Source organism: Aspergillus novofumigatus (assembly GCF_002847465.1).
Source record: "Aspergillus novofumigatus IBT 16806 chromosome Unknown P174scaffold_3, whole genome shotgun sequence".
In the NCBI taxonomy this organism is placed as follows: Eukaryota; Fungi; Ascomycota; class Eurotiomycetes; order Eurotiales; family Aspergillaceae; genus Aspergillus; species Aspergillus novofumigatus.
Genome location: NW_020194276.1, coordinates 445559 through 461050, shown reverse-complemented (window position 1 = coordinate 461050; position 15492 = coordinate 445559). Strand labels below are relative to the sequence as shown.

At 51.9% G+C, this 15492-nt stretch overlaps 3 protein-coding genes and 1 non-coding gene across 4 annotated transcripts; 3 read left to right on the top strand and 1 right to left on the bottom strand.

The window, feature by feature from the left end:
* Positions 1 to 1388: 1388 nt before the first annotated feature.
* On the top strand, positions 1389 to 2883 carry P174DRAFT_366516 (uncharacterized protein; the record flags this gene model as incomplete). The annotated part of the gene is made up of 2 exons (XM_024822116.1): positions 1389 to 1647; positions 2099 to 2883. The coding sequence occupies 2 exons, from the start codon at positions 1389 to 1391 to the stop codon at positions 2881 to 2883; spliced, it is 1044 nt and encodes a 347-aa protein (XP_024683550.1).
* Positions 2884 to 3754: 871 nt separating this feature from the next.
* Positions 3755 to 9937, top strand: P174DRAFT_502414 (putative nuclear serine protease HtrA2/Nma111; the record flags this gene model as incomplete). Its single annotated transcript, XM_024831092.1, has 10 exons — positions 3755 to 3877; positions 4281 to 4784; positions 4852 to 7152; positions 7207 to 7404; positions 7454 to 7596; positions 8195 to 8358; positions 8405 to 8530; positions 8840 to 9075; positions 9112 to 9355; positions 9741 to 9937. The coding sequence occupies 10 exons, from the start codon at positions 3755 to 3757 to the stop codon at positions 9935 to 9937; spliced, it is 4236 nt and encodes a 1411-aa protein (XP_024683549.1).
* Positions 9938 to 10506: 569 nt separating this feature from the next.
* P174DRAFT_t79 lies at positions 10507 to 10577 on the top strand. Its single transcript has one exon. It is a non-coding gene; the product is annotated as a tRNA-Gly (tRNA).
* A 272-nt stretch (positions 10578 to 10849) lies between these two features.
* P174DRAFT_439618 (uncharacterized protein) lies at positions 10850 to 15345 on the bottom strand. The gene is made up of 5 exons (XM_024826850.1): positions 15000 to 15345; positions 14853 to 14943; positions 12043 to 14787; positions 11696 to 11986; positions 10850 to 11638 (listed from the first exon to the last, which is right to left on the bottom strand). Exons 1-5 carry the CDS (start codon positions 15176 to 15178, stop codon positions 11060 to 11062), a joined length of 3885 nt encoding a protein of 1294 aa, XP_024683548.1. The 5' UTR covers positions 15179 to 15345; the 3' UTR covers positions 10850 to 11059.
* Between the last annotated feature and the right edge of the window lie 147 nt (positions 15346 to 15492).

The window sequence follows — 15492 nt, the reverse complement described above, 5'->3', positions numbered from 1 at the left end:
CTTTAGTTGACGAGCCGCAGCACAATCCGTGAATGAGCTGTCCTGGACTCGACATACGTTGAGAAACGGAGACCATGGATGGCAAGCCCTTCCATCGGCCCAGTCCGCCTGCCGAGACTTCTCGAATGACAGGTCAATAATATCGATCAGACAAGGGTATTGTTACCTGATTTGGACATCTCGGAAGTCGGAAATCATGTCGAGGAACTGGAGACAGGAGAGAGGAGAGACCCTGGTGTGTTTTGTCAAGCTCTTAATGGCTATGTGCCATCGCTTGGGAATGATGATTGATGAAGCATGAAATATGTGATCCATCATATATCAGCTGTCACTGTAAGTGTCGCCGAGGCCCGCCACAGCGGATCGGGCTCAGGCCTGCGAATGATGAAGTTCTGGAAGGATTTCAGCATCGATAGAGCCTTTCATTATTCCAACCGTTCTTCAGAAAGCTAAGGGGAAGAATCTTGCAGTGGGCTTGAAGTGATAGGTACTTGTTAGATACTTTGTGTGTCCACCTATCTACATTATAGTGTAATGTTGCATCTTCGATAGCTGCAGTCTATGATTGACCTCTGAGATGTCACAGTTTGACTCTTTTAGGGAAGCCGTAACGGTATAGCCATGTCCTTTGGTAAATACAGCGCAAATCCCGCTGGCATTCTTTATTTTATCCGTACGAGACTTACATATAGTAACGCTGGGGCAATCTCTCTTTTTCATCCTTCCATCGTGCAGTTCGCTATATCAGACAGAGATTCTTATCATCCGTATCGAGTCAAAGGCATCATGGACGTTGTCCTTAGACTTCAGCTGCAACTACCGGGTTCTCAGAATTTCCACTGTCTACTGCCGTAGCAACCGCTCTGACTTCGGCGGATGGATAAATTCCGTTCCGAGGCGCAGTGGTCGATGAATCGATTCGTCCCAGCAAAAGAAGACTGCCCCGGAGTCGATCTTGTCTCTTAGCCAAATGAACTGACTGTTCCACCCCTTTACCTGGTCTATTCCGACTTCTGAAAGCACCTTTTTCTTTGAGCCAATCATCTTTGTCTTGGCCCTTTTTGTCCTCTGACTCCGTACTCCGTAGACTAAAGACTCATCCCTGGATTCGCCGACGAGTCAGTGTCTTACAACTGTCTCTGGGTCGTACCTTACCTAAGCTGGTCATTCTTCTTCGCAGATTATTCTGGCGCTCTAACTGGGGCCTTGCCTATCGTCCGTGCGGTGCTTTATTTCAAGTCTTTTTTTGCGCATCCCCTTCGTCCAGCAAATTAATATAGGTCGAGCGGGAAGAAAGGCCGCCGACCGTAACACTGGGAGCAAAATTTCTCCTGAAGTCAAATCACTAAGGTACTACGTTCGGACCAGACCACCCTGGATAAGAAAAAATGGATCCCAACGCTACCGGCTATCCTGCTCTGCAGCAACAGCAGCAGCACAACGCGGGATATCCTGTCACCACACAGAGTCCACACGGACAGCAGTTCCCTTTCTATCCGAATGCTATGCCCACCTCCTCCTCATTTCCGCAATCCAAGACGCCGGTCCAACAACCGCATCAGCAGCATTCTTTCGGTCCCGTGCCTCTGCAATCTGGCGGTCCCGGTGGAGCTATGATGCCGTCCGGTTTCCCTCAGCAGCCGTCTGGTACGTTGACTTGTTGATCTCCATGGTTGTTTTCTAGTGTATCTTTCCTTTTTCTGCTTTTCCTTTTCGCGTCGTCCAGCCATTCACCGGCCGTCGTCCTTCTTCTGCGTAGGGTGCATTGTCCCCTTGTCCCCTTGTCCCCTTGGCCTGGTCCGTCGGTCGTCTTGTCGATCGAGTGCTTGCACTTGCTATCTTAAGCTTGTTTTGTTTTGAATGAACTTTGATTCAGCTGTCTTCCTCAGTCCAAATCCCTGATGGATGCCATGAATTTCCTGTCCTACCTGTGCGGGCCATTAGCCTAACACCATTCCTGAACACCTCCACTACCCCGTTTCATATCAAGAGAGTATCTGCGGAGTATCCAGTCGCACTACTTCTTCGGATGGACGCCCTGGATGATTTAGGCTCTTAGGCAAGCCGCTAACGTGATGTGCAATTTCCCGCTTTGCAGGTCCCCACGGGAATTTCTCTGCTGCTTTCACCCAACCTCCTGTACCAGCCACTCTTAGCCAGTTCGTGCCGCATCAGGGCGCTCCGACTTCGAACATGTCCCCGAGTGCGGCGCAAAACTTCACGCAAAACATGGCTTCGGTTTCTGCGAATAACATGCTTCCGGCACAACAGCAACAACAGCAGCAGCCGCAGCAACAGCAACAGCAACCACAACAACAACAACCACAACAACAACAACAACAACAACAACGCCCTGCCCAGCAGCCAAATCAGCAGCAAGGATCCGTTCCAACAGCAGGGCAGAGTCCGGCTGCGGCAGCCCGAGAGAAGGCTCGTGTCTCAACCCTCCTGGATATCAACTCCATCTTGTTGCAAGAGGTCATCAATCTGCAGGCGGCTGGTAAGGCTGGCGGGCCTCCCAATCAACAAGCATCGCAAGACAACAATCCATCACCAACTTCCGACCAGGCAACCGACGGCGCCAAGGGTCCGTCACAAAAGCCCAGTCTCGAGTATGTTGAGTGTATGCGCCGTCTCCAGGCCAATTTGGCGTATCTGGCGACTATTGCCGATCGGGCGAAGAAGTCGGGTGGCGTAGCTCCCACCGCCCCGGCCATCATGACGCCGCCTCCAAACATGCCAGCGGTAAACGAGCTCTACAACAAGTTGAATGAGCTGTTCCGGCCGTTGAAAGGTGCCGTGGGCACACCCCAACCTAGCCCACAAGGTACGCCTGGCAACAGTAAACCGAGCCCGTCACCCGCGGCCGAGTCGGCGGTTTGAGTATGGGCACTTGTAGGGTTCATTCGCGCCTGAAATGAGATTTGGAATAGCAATCGGCCAGCACACGAAAGGCAACATAAAAGTCAACTCCCTCGTTTCGAGGTTAGCTGTGCAGCTCTCGGCGTTCATCCGCTCGACGCTACGCTGATTACAGACCCGGGGTCGGCATGAGCGGCCATTGCTGGACGGGGATTACGCATTTACGCAGAAACGGTGCGCCAGGCGACACTCGACAACACTGCGGACCTGCGATCCCGTTCGGGACTTTTCAGTGATAAAAGGCAGACTACGAATAATCACTTGACCGTTTATTAACTGGAGGACAGAACCCAAGGAATCTCTTCATAACTATCACCAGCTCTTCCCTTCTCTCGGTCTCCAACAAGAAGCAGTACAAGGGATCTCTTTCAGCTAGCCTTCTTTATCTACGACAAAATAGCGCCAGCCGGGATACCCTGAACCTGCAGTGTTCAATACCAAACGTGTCCGGAGAGGCCTCAAAGATCTCTCGGATGCTGGACACTTTCTTCTCCCTGTCGGAGGCGGGAACTTGGACTGATGTACTGTCCCTGGGTATTGTAGGTGGTTTTGCGAGGATAAGTAGTGACATATATCCTCTTGACTTGTATCTACTTGTATACTAGGAAGCGATGTATATACAGTGTTCCGCGGCGTCTTGTGGTCTGTTCCGGATGTGACGTTGCCATGACAGTAATCGTGGGATTTATGCTGTTTCACATGTAGACGACCAGGGTAGAACAACAGTTCAATTCGGACGCCGATCCGCTTTGATTGCAATTTGTCTCGGTCGCTCTCTCTTCAAGATCTACCTCAAGCTATGCAGTAGAAACGGTCAGAAGACAGGACTACAATGACTGCGCATCATCACTTGATCCCCCTTCCAGCCACTGCCGGACCAGGGCCTTACCCAATCAGTGGCCTGCGCTGCGGCTGTCCGCCCTGCAAAAAAGAAAGAACCTTGGAAGCTCTGGGAGTATGAGTGCCTGACACTTCCTCTCCCTACTGACCGTCGTCTCACCCTCCTCTTTCTTTCATTCTTTGCTTCTTTCCCCTCTTCTATTCCTAAGGTAGTAGCTGACTTGGAGGGGTGTCTTGTGAATGTCTTGCGTTTTGCTCCCTTTGTACAGAAGGAGCCCGCCGGTCGCTACTACTATCGCTGATCTTACTGCTACTTCCGCCTCCGCGCCGCCTCCATCACCATACACCTCTACGCCTCGCATTTCCATACAGTCTGTTCGATTCTCCTGGAGTAGTTCACGATCGCCTAGTGCCTGCTGTGTTACGTCTGTATCGCCGCATAAGCAGCTTGATCGTCTACTGCCGCATCGACATCTTCTCTCGCGGTGGACTAGAGTCGCAAAACCTGTCATACGCAGCAATCTTGGGACAAACAACCGTTTGCTTTCCTCCCTCGCGCCCTTCACTCGTTCCTGTCCGTCCCTACCTCGGTCTGCTTCTCGAAAGAGCATGGATCTAAATGGCGAAACCAGCACAAAGCGCAAGCGCAGCTCCGTTGCCGCCCCGCCGAGCGCCCGACCAAACACCTGAAACCCGAGAGCTCGACATTAACGCCCGGGGACGCCACGCCCGCGAACGGGACCGTCTACGATGTCGAGGATGAGGAGGATACAGGCCGGGTGATGCCTATCGGCCCCGCGCAGGCGGATTCGCCCGAGTGGCAGGCTACCATTGAAAAGGTTGTTAAGAGCGTAGTGTCGATCCATTTCTGCCAGACTTGTTCGTTTGATACGGACTTGTCGATGAGTAGTCAGGCGACGGGGTTTGTGGTCGATGCTGAGCGCGGATATATCCTGACGAATCGCCATGTGGTTTGCGCGGGGCCGTTCTGGGGTTATTGTATATTTGATAATCATGAGGAGGTGAGTTGGAGTGATGTCTGGGGCTGAAGATATGGCATCGTTGCACTGCTGACATGGTGTTATTTAGTCCGACGTGCGTCCTGTTTATCGAGATCCCGTGCACGACTTTGGTATTCTGAAATTCGACCCCAAGGCGATCCGATACATGGAATTGACTGAGCTCAAGCTTCGACCGGAGGCGGCCCGCGTGGGTTGTGAGATTCGAGTCGTGGGTAATGATGCTGGGGAGAAGCTGAGCATCTTGTCTGGTGTCATCAGTCGGCTCGACAGAAATGCGCCGGAGTATGGCGACGGTTACTGTGATTTCAATACGAACTACATCCAGGCCGCGGCAGCCGCCAGTGGTGGCAGTTCCGGCAGTCCTGTCGTTAATATTGACGGTCATGCAATTGCTTTACAGGCTGGCGGTCGCGCGGATGGTGCGGCCACTGACTATTTCCTTCCCCTAGACCGCCCCCTTCGTGCGTTGGAGTGCATCCGACGCGGTGAGCCTGTCGCCCGGGGTACGATTCAGACACAGTGGATCCTCAAGCCTTTTGACGAGTGTCGTCGCTTGGGTTTGACTCCAGAGTGGGAGGCTGCTGTTCGCAAAGCCTCACCGCATGAGACCAGTATGTTGGTGGCTGAGATCATATTACCCGAAGGGCCTGCAGATGGAAAGCTCGAAGAAGGAGATGTCCTGCTGCAGGTTAACGGGGAGCTCCTCACGCAGTTCATCCGATTGGACGATATCCTCGATTCAAGCGTCGGGAAAACCGTGCGTTTGCTGGTTCAGAGAGGCGGTCAGAATGTCGAGGTGGAATGCGAGGTGGGCGATCTGCATGCCATCACACCAGACCGTTTTGTCACGGTAGCCGGTAGTACTTTCCACAATTTGTCCTATCAGCAGGCCCGGCTTTATGCCATCGCCACTCGAGGAGTATATGTTTGCGAAGCAGCAGGCTCTTTCAAGTTGGAGAATACCCTGTCGGGGTGGATTATTGATGCTGTGGACAAACGCCCGACCCGAAATCTAGACGAGTTCATTGAAGTAATGAAGACGATCCCGGATCGGGCTCGGGTGGTCATCTCGTATCGTCATATTCGAGATCTCCACACCCGGGGTACCAGCATCGTGTACATAGACCGCCACTGGCATCCCAAGATGCGAATGGCCATTCGTAACGACGAGACGGGTCTGTGGGACTTTTCTGATCTTGCCGACCCTGTGCCAGCTGAAACGCCGGTTCCGACGAAAGCTGATTTCATTCAACTCGACGGAGTCAGTCAGCCTGCGGTTGCGGATATTGTGCGCAGCTTCGTACGTGTCTCCTGCACCATGCCCTTGAAGCTCGACGGGTACCCGCAAGCCAAGAAAACTGGTTTCGGGTTGGTGATCGATGCCGAAAAGGGTCTGGTTGTGGTGTCCAGAGCTATTGTTCCCTATAATCTATGTGACATCAACATCACTGTGGCCGATTCGATCATTGTCGCGGCCAAGGTTATCTTCTTGCATCCTCTACAGAACTATACCATCATCCAATATGACCCCAGTCTGGTACAGGCTCCTGTTCAGAGCGCTAAGTTGAGCACCGAGTACATCAAGCAGGGCCAGGAAACCATCTTCGTGGGCTTCAATCAGAACTTCCGCATCGTGGTCGCCAAGACAGCGGTCACCGACATCACCACCGTCTCAATTCCCGCGAATGCCTCGGCGCCGCGCTACCGTGCGATCAACCTGGATGCCATCACTGTTGACACGGGCCTGAGCGGGCAGTGCACGAACGGTGTGCTGATTGGGGAAGATGGAGTCGTCCAGGCTTTGTGGCTCAACTATCTGGGAGAGCGCACCCCGAGCTCTCACAAGGATGTGGAATACCATCTCGGTTTCGCCACGCCGGCGCTCCTGCCCGTTACATCCAAGATCCAGCAGGGGATCATTCCCAAGCTGCGAATCCTCAACATGGAGAGCTATGTGGTTCAGATGAGTCAGGCCCGCATCATGGGTGTCTCGGAGGAGTGGATCCAGAAGGTAGCACAGGCGAATCCATCGCGGCACCAGCTCTTCATGGTGCGCAAAGTCGACTGTCCTCCGCCGCAGCTCACGTCCGATGCAGACTCATTACAAGAAGGGGATATCATCTTGACCTTGGACGGTCAACTCATCACTCGCGTCTCTGAATTGGACAAGATGTATGAGAAGGAGGTCCTTGACGCCCTTATCGTGCGCAACGGCCAGGAGATGCACCTCAAGTTACCTACAGTACCTACCGAGGACCTGGAGACCGACCGTGCCGTTGTCTTCTGCGGTGCCGTGCTGCAGAAGCCACACCACGCCGTACGCCAGCAAATTTCCAAGCTGCACAGCGAGGTGTATGTCAGTGCAAGGGTATGTCTTGCGTGGTACTTAAGTTTAATGTAGTTGTGGTACTAACTTATGCAGAGTCGCGGCTCCCCAGCCTATCAATATGGCCTTGCGCCGACAAATTTCATCACCGCCGTGAATGGCGTTCCGACGCCGAACCTTGACAGCTTCGTCAGGGAGGTCGGCAAAATTCCAGACAATACATACTTCCGGTTGCGTGCCGTGACCTTTGACAACGTGCCATGGGTTGTAACGATGAAGAAGAACGATCATTACGTAGGTAAATCTCTTTCCCTCTTTTGGATATTAGCTGACCCTGCGACAGTTCCCCATGTCCGAATACATCAAAGACCCATCTCAGCCACTTGGGTGGCGCACGGTATCCCATGACAGAGACAGGCACAAGGATGGCATCACCCCGACGCAGCCAATCTCAATCCAGACGCCATGGACGAGGTGTACGACGAGGTCAGTGATGTTGAACCAGAGGTCGATTGAAATGGTCTGGACAAGCTTGCAACTATCCATCCATAGTAGGATTGAGTCCTACTGAACACAATGTATGTATGTGTAGATAGAGTCTCGGCCCTTGTATACTCCTTGCAGATATCATGATAGAATACCAATACCATCAACTGATACTCAGGTCAACCCTTGGGCTGTGGTTTTTTGACTATCCACTTATTCAGGTCCTAGAGGTATTCACAGAACATAGATCTAAAAACAGGCAATTCACTAGCGGAAGTTAAAGGCAGTGAATGAACAGAATATTCTAACCATTCCTACCAACATCTCAAGCTATTGTCTTATTAGGCTGCTCACTCACTTTTCTGTAAGACACTATCACTTCTCCAGCTACTCGTTAACTACTAATAACTCCAACATTATACCACTTACAACTTTTACTTCCTCAAATGACCTGTTTGACCAACCTCCGGCTCTAGAGTTATGAGTTCTTGTCAGATGGATTCGTCATCGAAAATGTTGGTAAGACTGTACTGTCATTTCCACTACGTACGTATAGTGGTGAGCCAAGGCTGATATATCATATTATCTATCATATTAGCGGGCCGAAGTCGATCGGCTGGAGAAGGGAGGCCGCCGCTGCCGAAGAAGCGGAAGTTGCTCGCAGGCGCACCAGGGCCCAGGAGCTCCTCAAGGCCATCTCCTTGATGGCCTTGGGGGAGAAGGAGAAGAAGAATAAGGAGGGCAAGGAGGGCAGCGCGCAATGTGATCTGGGAATCTGGGATTTACGACATAGTACACGGTGTCCCAGGTATCGTGGATTGGATTCAAGACTGGGATGTTGACCGCGATACAACTCGACCTGGGATATCGGGACTATATCAGGTCGTTGGTACTAGAGATCTCCATACTGATTCATCGGTTGGACAAGAAACCGGTAACCTGTGACATGATCATTGCCGGTGTTGATTTGGACTCTAATGTTGTGTGTGTGCTATTTAGGTACTCGACTGGACATCTCGAATCATTTCCCATGCTGGAAGTCAACCTCGATTCGAGATATGGTGATGTGCTGGGATGCTGGCATTGGCAATGACTGTCCTGTGGCTCTTGATATAATACCTCCTAGTGGGGATGGATCCTGACATCCGAATCTGACACTGGATATTGCACGTCCAACTACTAACCGGCCGGTCGTTGTGAAGATGCAGGTGATGTACGCGCCACACTGAACTCCTTGCCCTAGATGGCAATGACAACACCAAGGAGATCCTTCGCGAAACTTTGAAATACCTTCCAGGTGGTAGACTTCCCTTGCCGAGATCATTCGGCTGGCACACAGCAAGTTATACCAACTTGCGCGGAGCTTATCACAAATCTCCTCACACCAATGAAGGCTGCTGGTTTCAATACAGCAGAGATTCCTCTTTTAACCTGTCAGGAAACCAGCCAAGAAGACAAAATAAAAGTATAGAATGTACCGTTCGTGGGGCGTATACTTTGCTAACATAGTAATAGGCAAATACCACATCGTGCAAACAAGGCCGATGGGAGACAGGATCCCTTTCACGCGAACTTCCTTATAACGTCAAAAGAGGGACGAAAGATTACATCAGCCCATTACTACCCAGTCCCAATTGGGGCCAGAAAAACGTATGGTTCTCGAAAGCAAAGTATAACGCAGGCAAGAAAGTCATGGATTACTTCCCCGACGCCGGGGAATCCGGCAATGGATCAGCGAGAAAACCTCATGCAGCGAAGAGTGGGCCTTGTCTTTGCCAGGCTGAAGGGTTGGAGCACTAAGGTGCAGCGGTCACTTCTTTCTATTTGCCTTGGGCCTTTGCGAAGATGGCTCAGATCATAATCTGTGCACTGTACTTCCTTGATTGCAATGACTAATGCTGACCTGCTCGGGTTCCTGGTCAATGCCGTCGCTCGGTTCCCGACTTATGAAGTGGAAGCCTTGAAAGTGACACTTGAAGGCTGCGCCTGCAGAAATTGAGAGCCAATTTCATCGCTGTTTCCGATGAATCTAGGACATTGTGTGAGGAGACTATCCAAGAAAGGACGAAGAAATGTGGCTGTATAGTCAAAGATGATGGGCGTCCATAGTGACCAAGCTGATGGCTAAACTGATGATCAAGCAGCCATTATGGGAGACGAAAAGGTCGATGGCTCTTATCAAGAAGATGACAGTGAAGACACTGATATCGGCGCATCGGCTCTCGCTGACGTTGAATATACATACAGCTTTGAGCCGGATTTCTACTCAAAGTGGGATCAACTATTTCCTTCGGATATCTGTGAAGAGACGGACGACCCACCAATCACCATATCCATCTAGAGACCAGGACTTGGGTTGATTGACGTTGGCACCGAGCAACCTCTGCTCTACAATAACGATAAATGCATTATATAGACTAGAAAGCCATGTCTTCCACACCTGTGGTCATACGTATGTGCCGGGATGTGAAACTTAGAAAATTATATCCGAAATAACCCATAGCAAAGTCGCTTGATTTGTGCTTTTTAATAAAACATAGCGGCTTGAAATCGTGAATGCCTTTTACCTTGATCCCAGAGGCCTGATGGTACAGAAATCCGACTTTTGAGACATCTGCTGTTCACCAAGTCCAGCTCTTTAGGGCTTCACAACGAGGCTGTGGCGGGTATATATTTCCCAGACTCTCCAGCGGCACCAACTAGAGAGTACACGACGCTTCTGCCGAATCCACAAACGCTCATATAGAATCTCTGTAGACGCTGATGGCTACCTAAATAACCCATTTTGTTCTAGAATCTCGTGGATTGTACGTTGCTCAATTATTTTCCCACCCTCTCTTTTGTAAAATCGAGGAACTATGGTACAAGCTTAGATCATATAGTAAAGTGATGAGGTAATGTCAACAACTAGCATCATTGGTCTAGTGGTAGAATTCGTCGTTGCCATCGACGAGGCCCGTGTTCGATTCACGGATGATGCATTCTTTTTTTCCCCTTGACAGGTCTTCTTCACATTGAAAATTTTCCCTTCCTGTCTCTTCTTTTTGTCTTCATCTCCCTTTCCCCTTCTTTTCTTATTATTATTTCTTTGACTTGTTTACCCGTCTGCCATTCCTAGTAGTTATATGAACGATGTTGTTGTGTGCAGCAGATACAATATAATATATCTCTCAATCGAATGGACTGGACGGATTATGAACTCCAAGTCTATCGTGTTGGACGGGAAACCAATGCCTTCGACTACTTTAAAATACCTAAACTCATCCATGATTGTGTAAATCTAAATGCTTGAATTATGTTCCCAATAATGCAACTACAAAGCTAATAGCATATCAACGACCCGCAAACGCCGCCAGGTATGCAATCACCCAATTTCTTCCAGACTTCAGCTGTCGCTAGCAACGCAAACCCCGAACATAAAGATTGAAGAAATACCCGACCAAAATAAAAATGGAGGCAGAAATTATGAGTTAAAGGTCCAGCCGCCGTTGAGTCTCAGCCGTTGACGCTCGGCGAGGTCACGCCGGATTTCATCTTGGGTCAGTCCATCGGCACCAGACCAGTTGGCGCTGCTGGTACGCTCCCGGAATTTCTTGATCTTCTTGTCCGCCTTGAATGTCTCCTCCAGTGAGAACGGAGCAATGGGACCGAAGATCGAGTCCGCCTCCATGCCTTCCTGCTGGCGAAGGATGTTCTCGAGCTCTTTAGGTTGAGCCCACTTGGGCACGGGGAGCATCTCCGTATCAGAGTCCTCGTCCTCACTATCGGTAGCAATCTCGGGAAGATGAATGTTCTCGCCGTTGGGATAGTTGGGAGATGGTTTCGCCGGTGCCCTCTGAGACGAGCTGGCACCTGGAGTCTTATGCCCAGGCAGCTGAGACGCGGCATTGCTTGGCTCTGCGAAGGGTATTTTGCCGCTTGCGTACTTTGCCATATCCATGGGGTGAGCCGCTCTCTGGGGCTGGGCGGTTTTGAAGATCGAAGAGCCTTGTTGATGCGTAGAATTTTGTCCGTGGCCATACATGGGAGGTTTCATGGATTCCTGGAATACGAGATGAGCATACACGACCAGAGTGATTTGAGAATGGCGGAAGCCTACCTTGCGGATCCCCGACTGTCTGATGGGCGGGGCCATTGTGGGTCGAATGGCGGACATAGGGTTGTGTTCGTCTTCCGTCTTCCTGCGCTTAGATTCCCCGGAAGGTTGGACAGTACTGGATTTCATAGCCGCCGGACGGTAGCTGGCTTCCTCGTCCAGCCCTCTCTTCGGTGGTTTGGCCGGATTGGGCTGAGGTGGGTTGATCGTCCGACTGAAAGGTTGAATCGATCCAAGCCGTGACGCGGGTCTGGCGGCCTGTGAAAGAGGTCTCTCTGGCTGGACAATTGAAGCCTAAAGTAGATGAAGCATCAGCATTGGATTCGAAGCCACTCACGGAACTCACTTACCCGTTCGCTAGTAGGTTGTTGACTGCCCTGTCTTTCTAATCTCCGTGCATTTTCCTGTCTCCGCTTCTCGATCGCCTGTATCTGGGCGGCCTTCTTCGCGTCCTCAGCAGCAAGCCTTTCCCGGCGTTCGGCCTCTGCTCGACTGCGCATTTCCTGACGCCGCACTTCTTCTTGCTGCTGAGCAGCTCGCTTGCGTTCCGCCTCACGTCTCTGCTCCTCCCTGCGGCGCGCCTCTCTTTCTTCCTGCTCTCTCTTCCTCTCATTCGCGAGCTGAACCTTGCGCTGCGATTGGCTGGAGACTGAGCTCTTGAAACTGCTATTTGAAGAGGCGGTATGTAAAGAAGAATTGCTGGCCTTCTTCTTGAGAGTTGGAGGCTTGGAAGCCGAGGGCGGTGCAGCGACAGAAGCACTGGGTTCCGGACCGCTAGACGCCACAGAAGTGGATGCGAGTGGGATCTGGCGCGAAAGCGCGCTGCCAACACGAATTGAGACGGGCTGAGGCTTGGGTTTCTGGAGAACTTCGCGAGTGGGCTTAACAGGGCGCCGATCGTTCTGCTTTGACTGCTGTTGGGACACGGACATTCGGCTGGGTGCTCGAGAAACAGGTTCATGGCTGGGCTCGGGCTCTCTGGATTGATGTCTCTGCAGCGGCTGTGCCTTCTTCGAGCTGGCTGGAGCGGCGGCTGCCGAAGGAGGAGCGTTACGTTCTTCTTCTTCCATCCGTGCCCTTTCTTGAGCGATCTTCAACTGAAGGGCTTTCTGGCGTTCCTCTACCCGTGCTTTCTCCGCCTCCTCCTCTTCTCGACGACGATCTTCAAGCTCTTTTTGCTTGCGTTTTTCTTCCCTCTCAGTCGAGCTTCGCGTTCTGCGCCCTTCTTGCCGAGGGAGAGGACTAGATATCTGGACTGGCCGACGGTCTTGTGTTTCACGAGCAGCATTACCGCTTGCACCATTGTACGAATGCAACCCTAGCTCATCAGGCGAGGACGCTTCCAGTCTCGCTGCAGCTGTCACACTGCCAGTGTTCGTAAACAGACCTTTGGCAGATCTCATGATGGATTGAAGTTTCAACTTGGATGCGCTCAGAGGGCCATCATGACGCTCAGCAGCGGGAGATCCCACTGGTGTTGTGGAAGCGTGGTGGCCCGTATTGGACACTGACGTACTCTTCTGATGGGCGGGCCGTTGGGGTGAAGAATAAGCTGGCGTTGAGGACTCTTCACGGATTGATTCTGCGACGTTTCGGTTGCTGGCTCTCGCCGCGTCCGCGTCACCCCGATTCTGAGCTCGGGGTAGCGAAGTCTTCTCACTGTATGCGCGACTGCTTTCATTCGTGGACTCTTTCACCTTCAGTTCCGTTTTCGAGCTTCTGGGGGCATATGCTTTCTGTGGAGACTCTATTGGCTTGATCCAGTCGCCCCCGTCGATTGCCATAGGCTCCGGTGCGGACGGTTCGCGAGATTCCGGATTGAGCACCTCTGGTTTTGCACTGGCTGCTGGGAGCTCGGGATAAGCAACGTGAGCGGAGGATAGGCCTGAAACAGATGGGATGGACTTCGTGGGCCGCGAGGGTTGAAGTTTGCCAAGCATGCTAATCTTTTCGTGAAGTCTCTGAGTGGAAGACTTGGTATGGGCCTTGCTAGCTGTGGCATCTGCTTCTGCCTCAATATCATCTTGCAGCTGAGCACCTCTTCTACTTTCATCAATGTCCATATCGTCATCCAGCGCTGGCTCCTCATCCACAGCGGTATTTCTGTGTCCACCCGTCTGCCGACCAAATGAACTAGGACCTGCAGCATTGTTCACTCTAGCAATATCAACGTGGCTTGTGCGAGAGAGTCTCGAGCCACCCAAGCTCTTCTTCAACAGTGGCTCCCGTGCAGGGAGCGATGCAAAGCTCAGACTGCTCTTGCGGATGGGAGGTCTTTCCGGAGTGGAATTGTCCGAAGGCGTGCCGATGTCATCCAGGGAGTCAAGAGGCGTGTCATCCTTTTCATGGATCACTTCTTCCACCGGGTCTTCTTCCACCGGGTCTTCTTCCACCGGGTCTTCTTCCACCGGATCTTCTTCCACCGGAGCTGCTGGTCGTTTCATTGGACAAGACTTGGCTGGCGATGTTTGCGGTTCCGCCCGTGGCTTGGACTCGGCCTCTGGCTCCTCCTCTGGCGCCGGATCTGCCACGACGAATGCTTCCGGCTGCTTCTCCTCTGGCTGAGGCGTGGAAGAAGCCGCCTTTTCCTGTCTTGGCGTTGTCTCAATGTTGATAGCTTCCACAGGCTCCTCCATAGGCTCGACCGTCTGTCCGCGTTGGCGTACGTCTTCCTGAGCCGAATGGAATGAAGCAGCTGTTGTACGACGATCAACAGACTGTCGCTGTGGTTGGGTTTGACCTTCGTTGACGGTTACGGGCTCGTCTTCGAGAGGTTGGGTGGATGTCAGCGTCTCCGACTGCACTTGGGTGAGAACCACATCATCGTCCTGATCCTCCCCTTCATCGTCCGGCATCCCATGGTAGCCGGAATCAGTGTTATACTGGGGGAACGAGTTCAAGTTCTGGGTTAAATCAGGGTATTGAGGCTGCGAGGTATTCTCTGCGGCGTCCCTCGTCTTGGCTGGAGAGACTTTGGCCTCCGATGGCGCAGTTGTGATAGGCGCAGCGGTGGGTTTGACGGGTGAACGGGCGGGGCTGACATTACGACTGCGGTCTCCTTGATTATGAGATGTTGTGAAGATCTCACTCAAAGGCTGTCATCGGTCAGTACGGATAATTAACGAACGTCAAAACATAGCAATGGGTGCGGCCAACGTACAATTCTGTTCTCATTTACATTCCGCTTCCGTGCTGTTCGAGGTGTCTTACCTCGGAGCTTTCCGGGAGTTTTGAACACGTCTGTAAGATTGCTATTTTGCAGTCAGCAAGGGTCGATGGTTTGATTGAGATGTAGATCAGAACGCACAATTGATTGCTGGCGAACACCTCTGCCATGTGCTCATTCAACCAATCCATCTCATGGCGCACAGGATACTCAATCTCTTCCATCTCCTGATCAACAAGCTGCGCAAAGTTTTCCTTCTCGGTTGAAATCCATGCTGCAGAGCCCACAGGCTTCTGCACCCTCGGTCCGGCAGGCGCCATGGCGATGTAAACAAATGCGATAGGAAGGATTTACTGGGCGGGTGCGGGTTGAAACGGTGTAATCACGTAAAGGGCCAGAATGCCCGTTCTGAGGTGTCAGGGCCAGGCGAGGTAATCATCGATTTATGGCGTGGTGCGGCTATGTTTGTTGGCGAACAATGTGCTGCGGTCGCTCGTCGTCGGCGGCAGTCGAGCATCAAAACATCGGAGACGCGTTGTGTCCCGCCGGATCACGTGATTCACTACATCATGAAAGTCTGCCTGATTTTTCTGGCATCTACATAGATCCATTCTAATTCTTCGCTGCGATTCCT

Coding starts and splice junctions, on each gene's coding strand:
- P174DRAFT_439618 (XM_024826850.1), bottom strand. CDS start 15,178: ATGGCGCCTGCCGGACCGAGGGTGCAGAAGCCTGTGGGCTCTGCAGCA. Junction 14,788..14,852: donor ATGTAAATGAGAACAGAATT/GTACGTTGGCCG, acceptor GACCGATGACAG/CCTTTGAGTGAGATCTTCAC. Junction 11,639..11,695: donor GACAGTCGGGGATCCGCAAG/GTAGGCTTCCGC, acceptor CTCGTATTCCAG/GAATCCATGAAACCTCCCAT.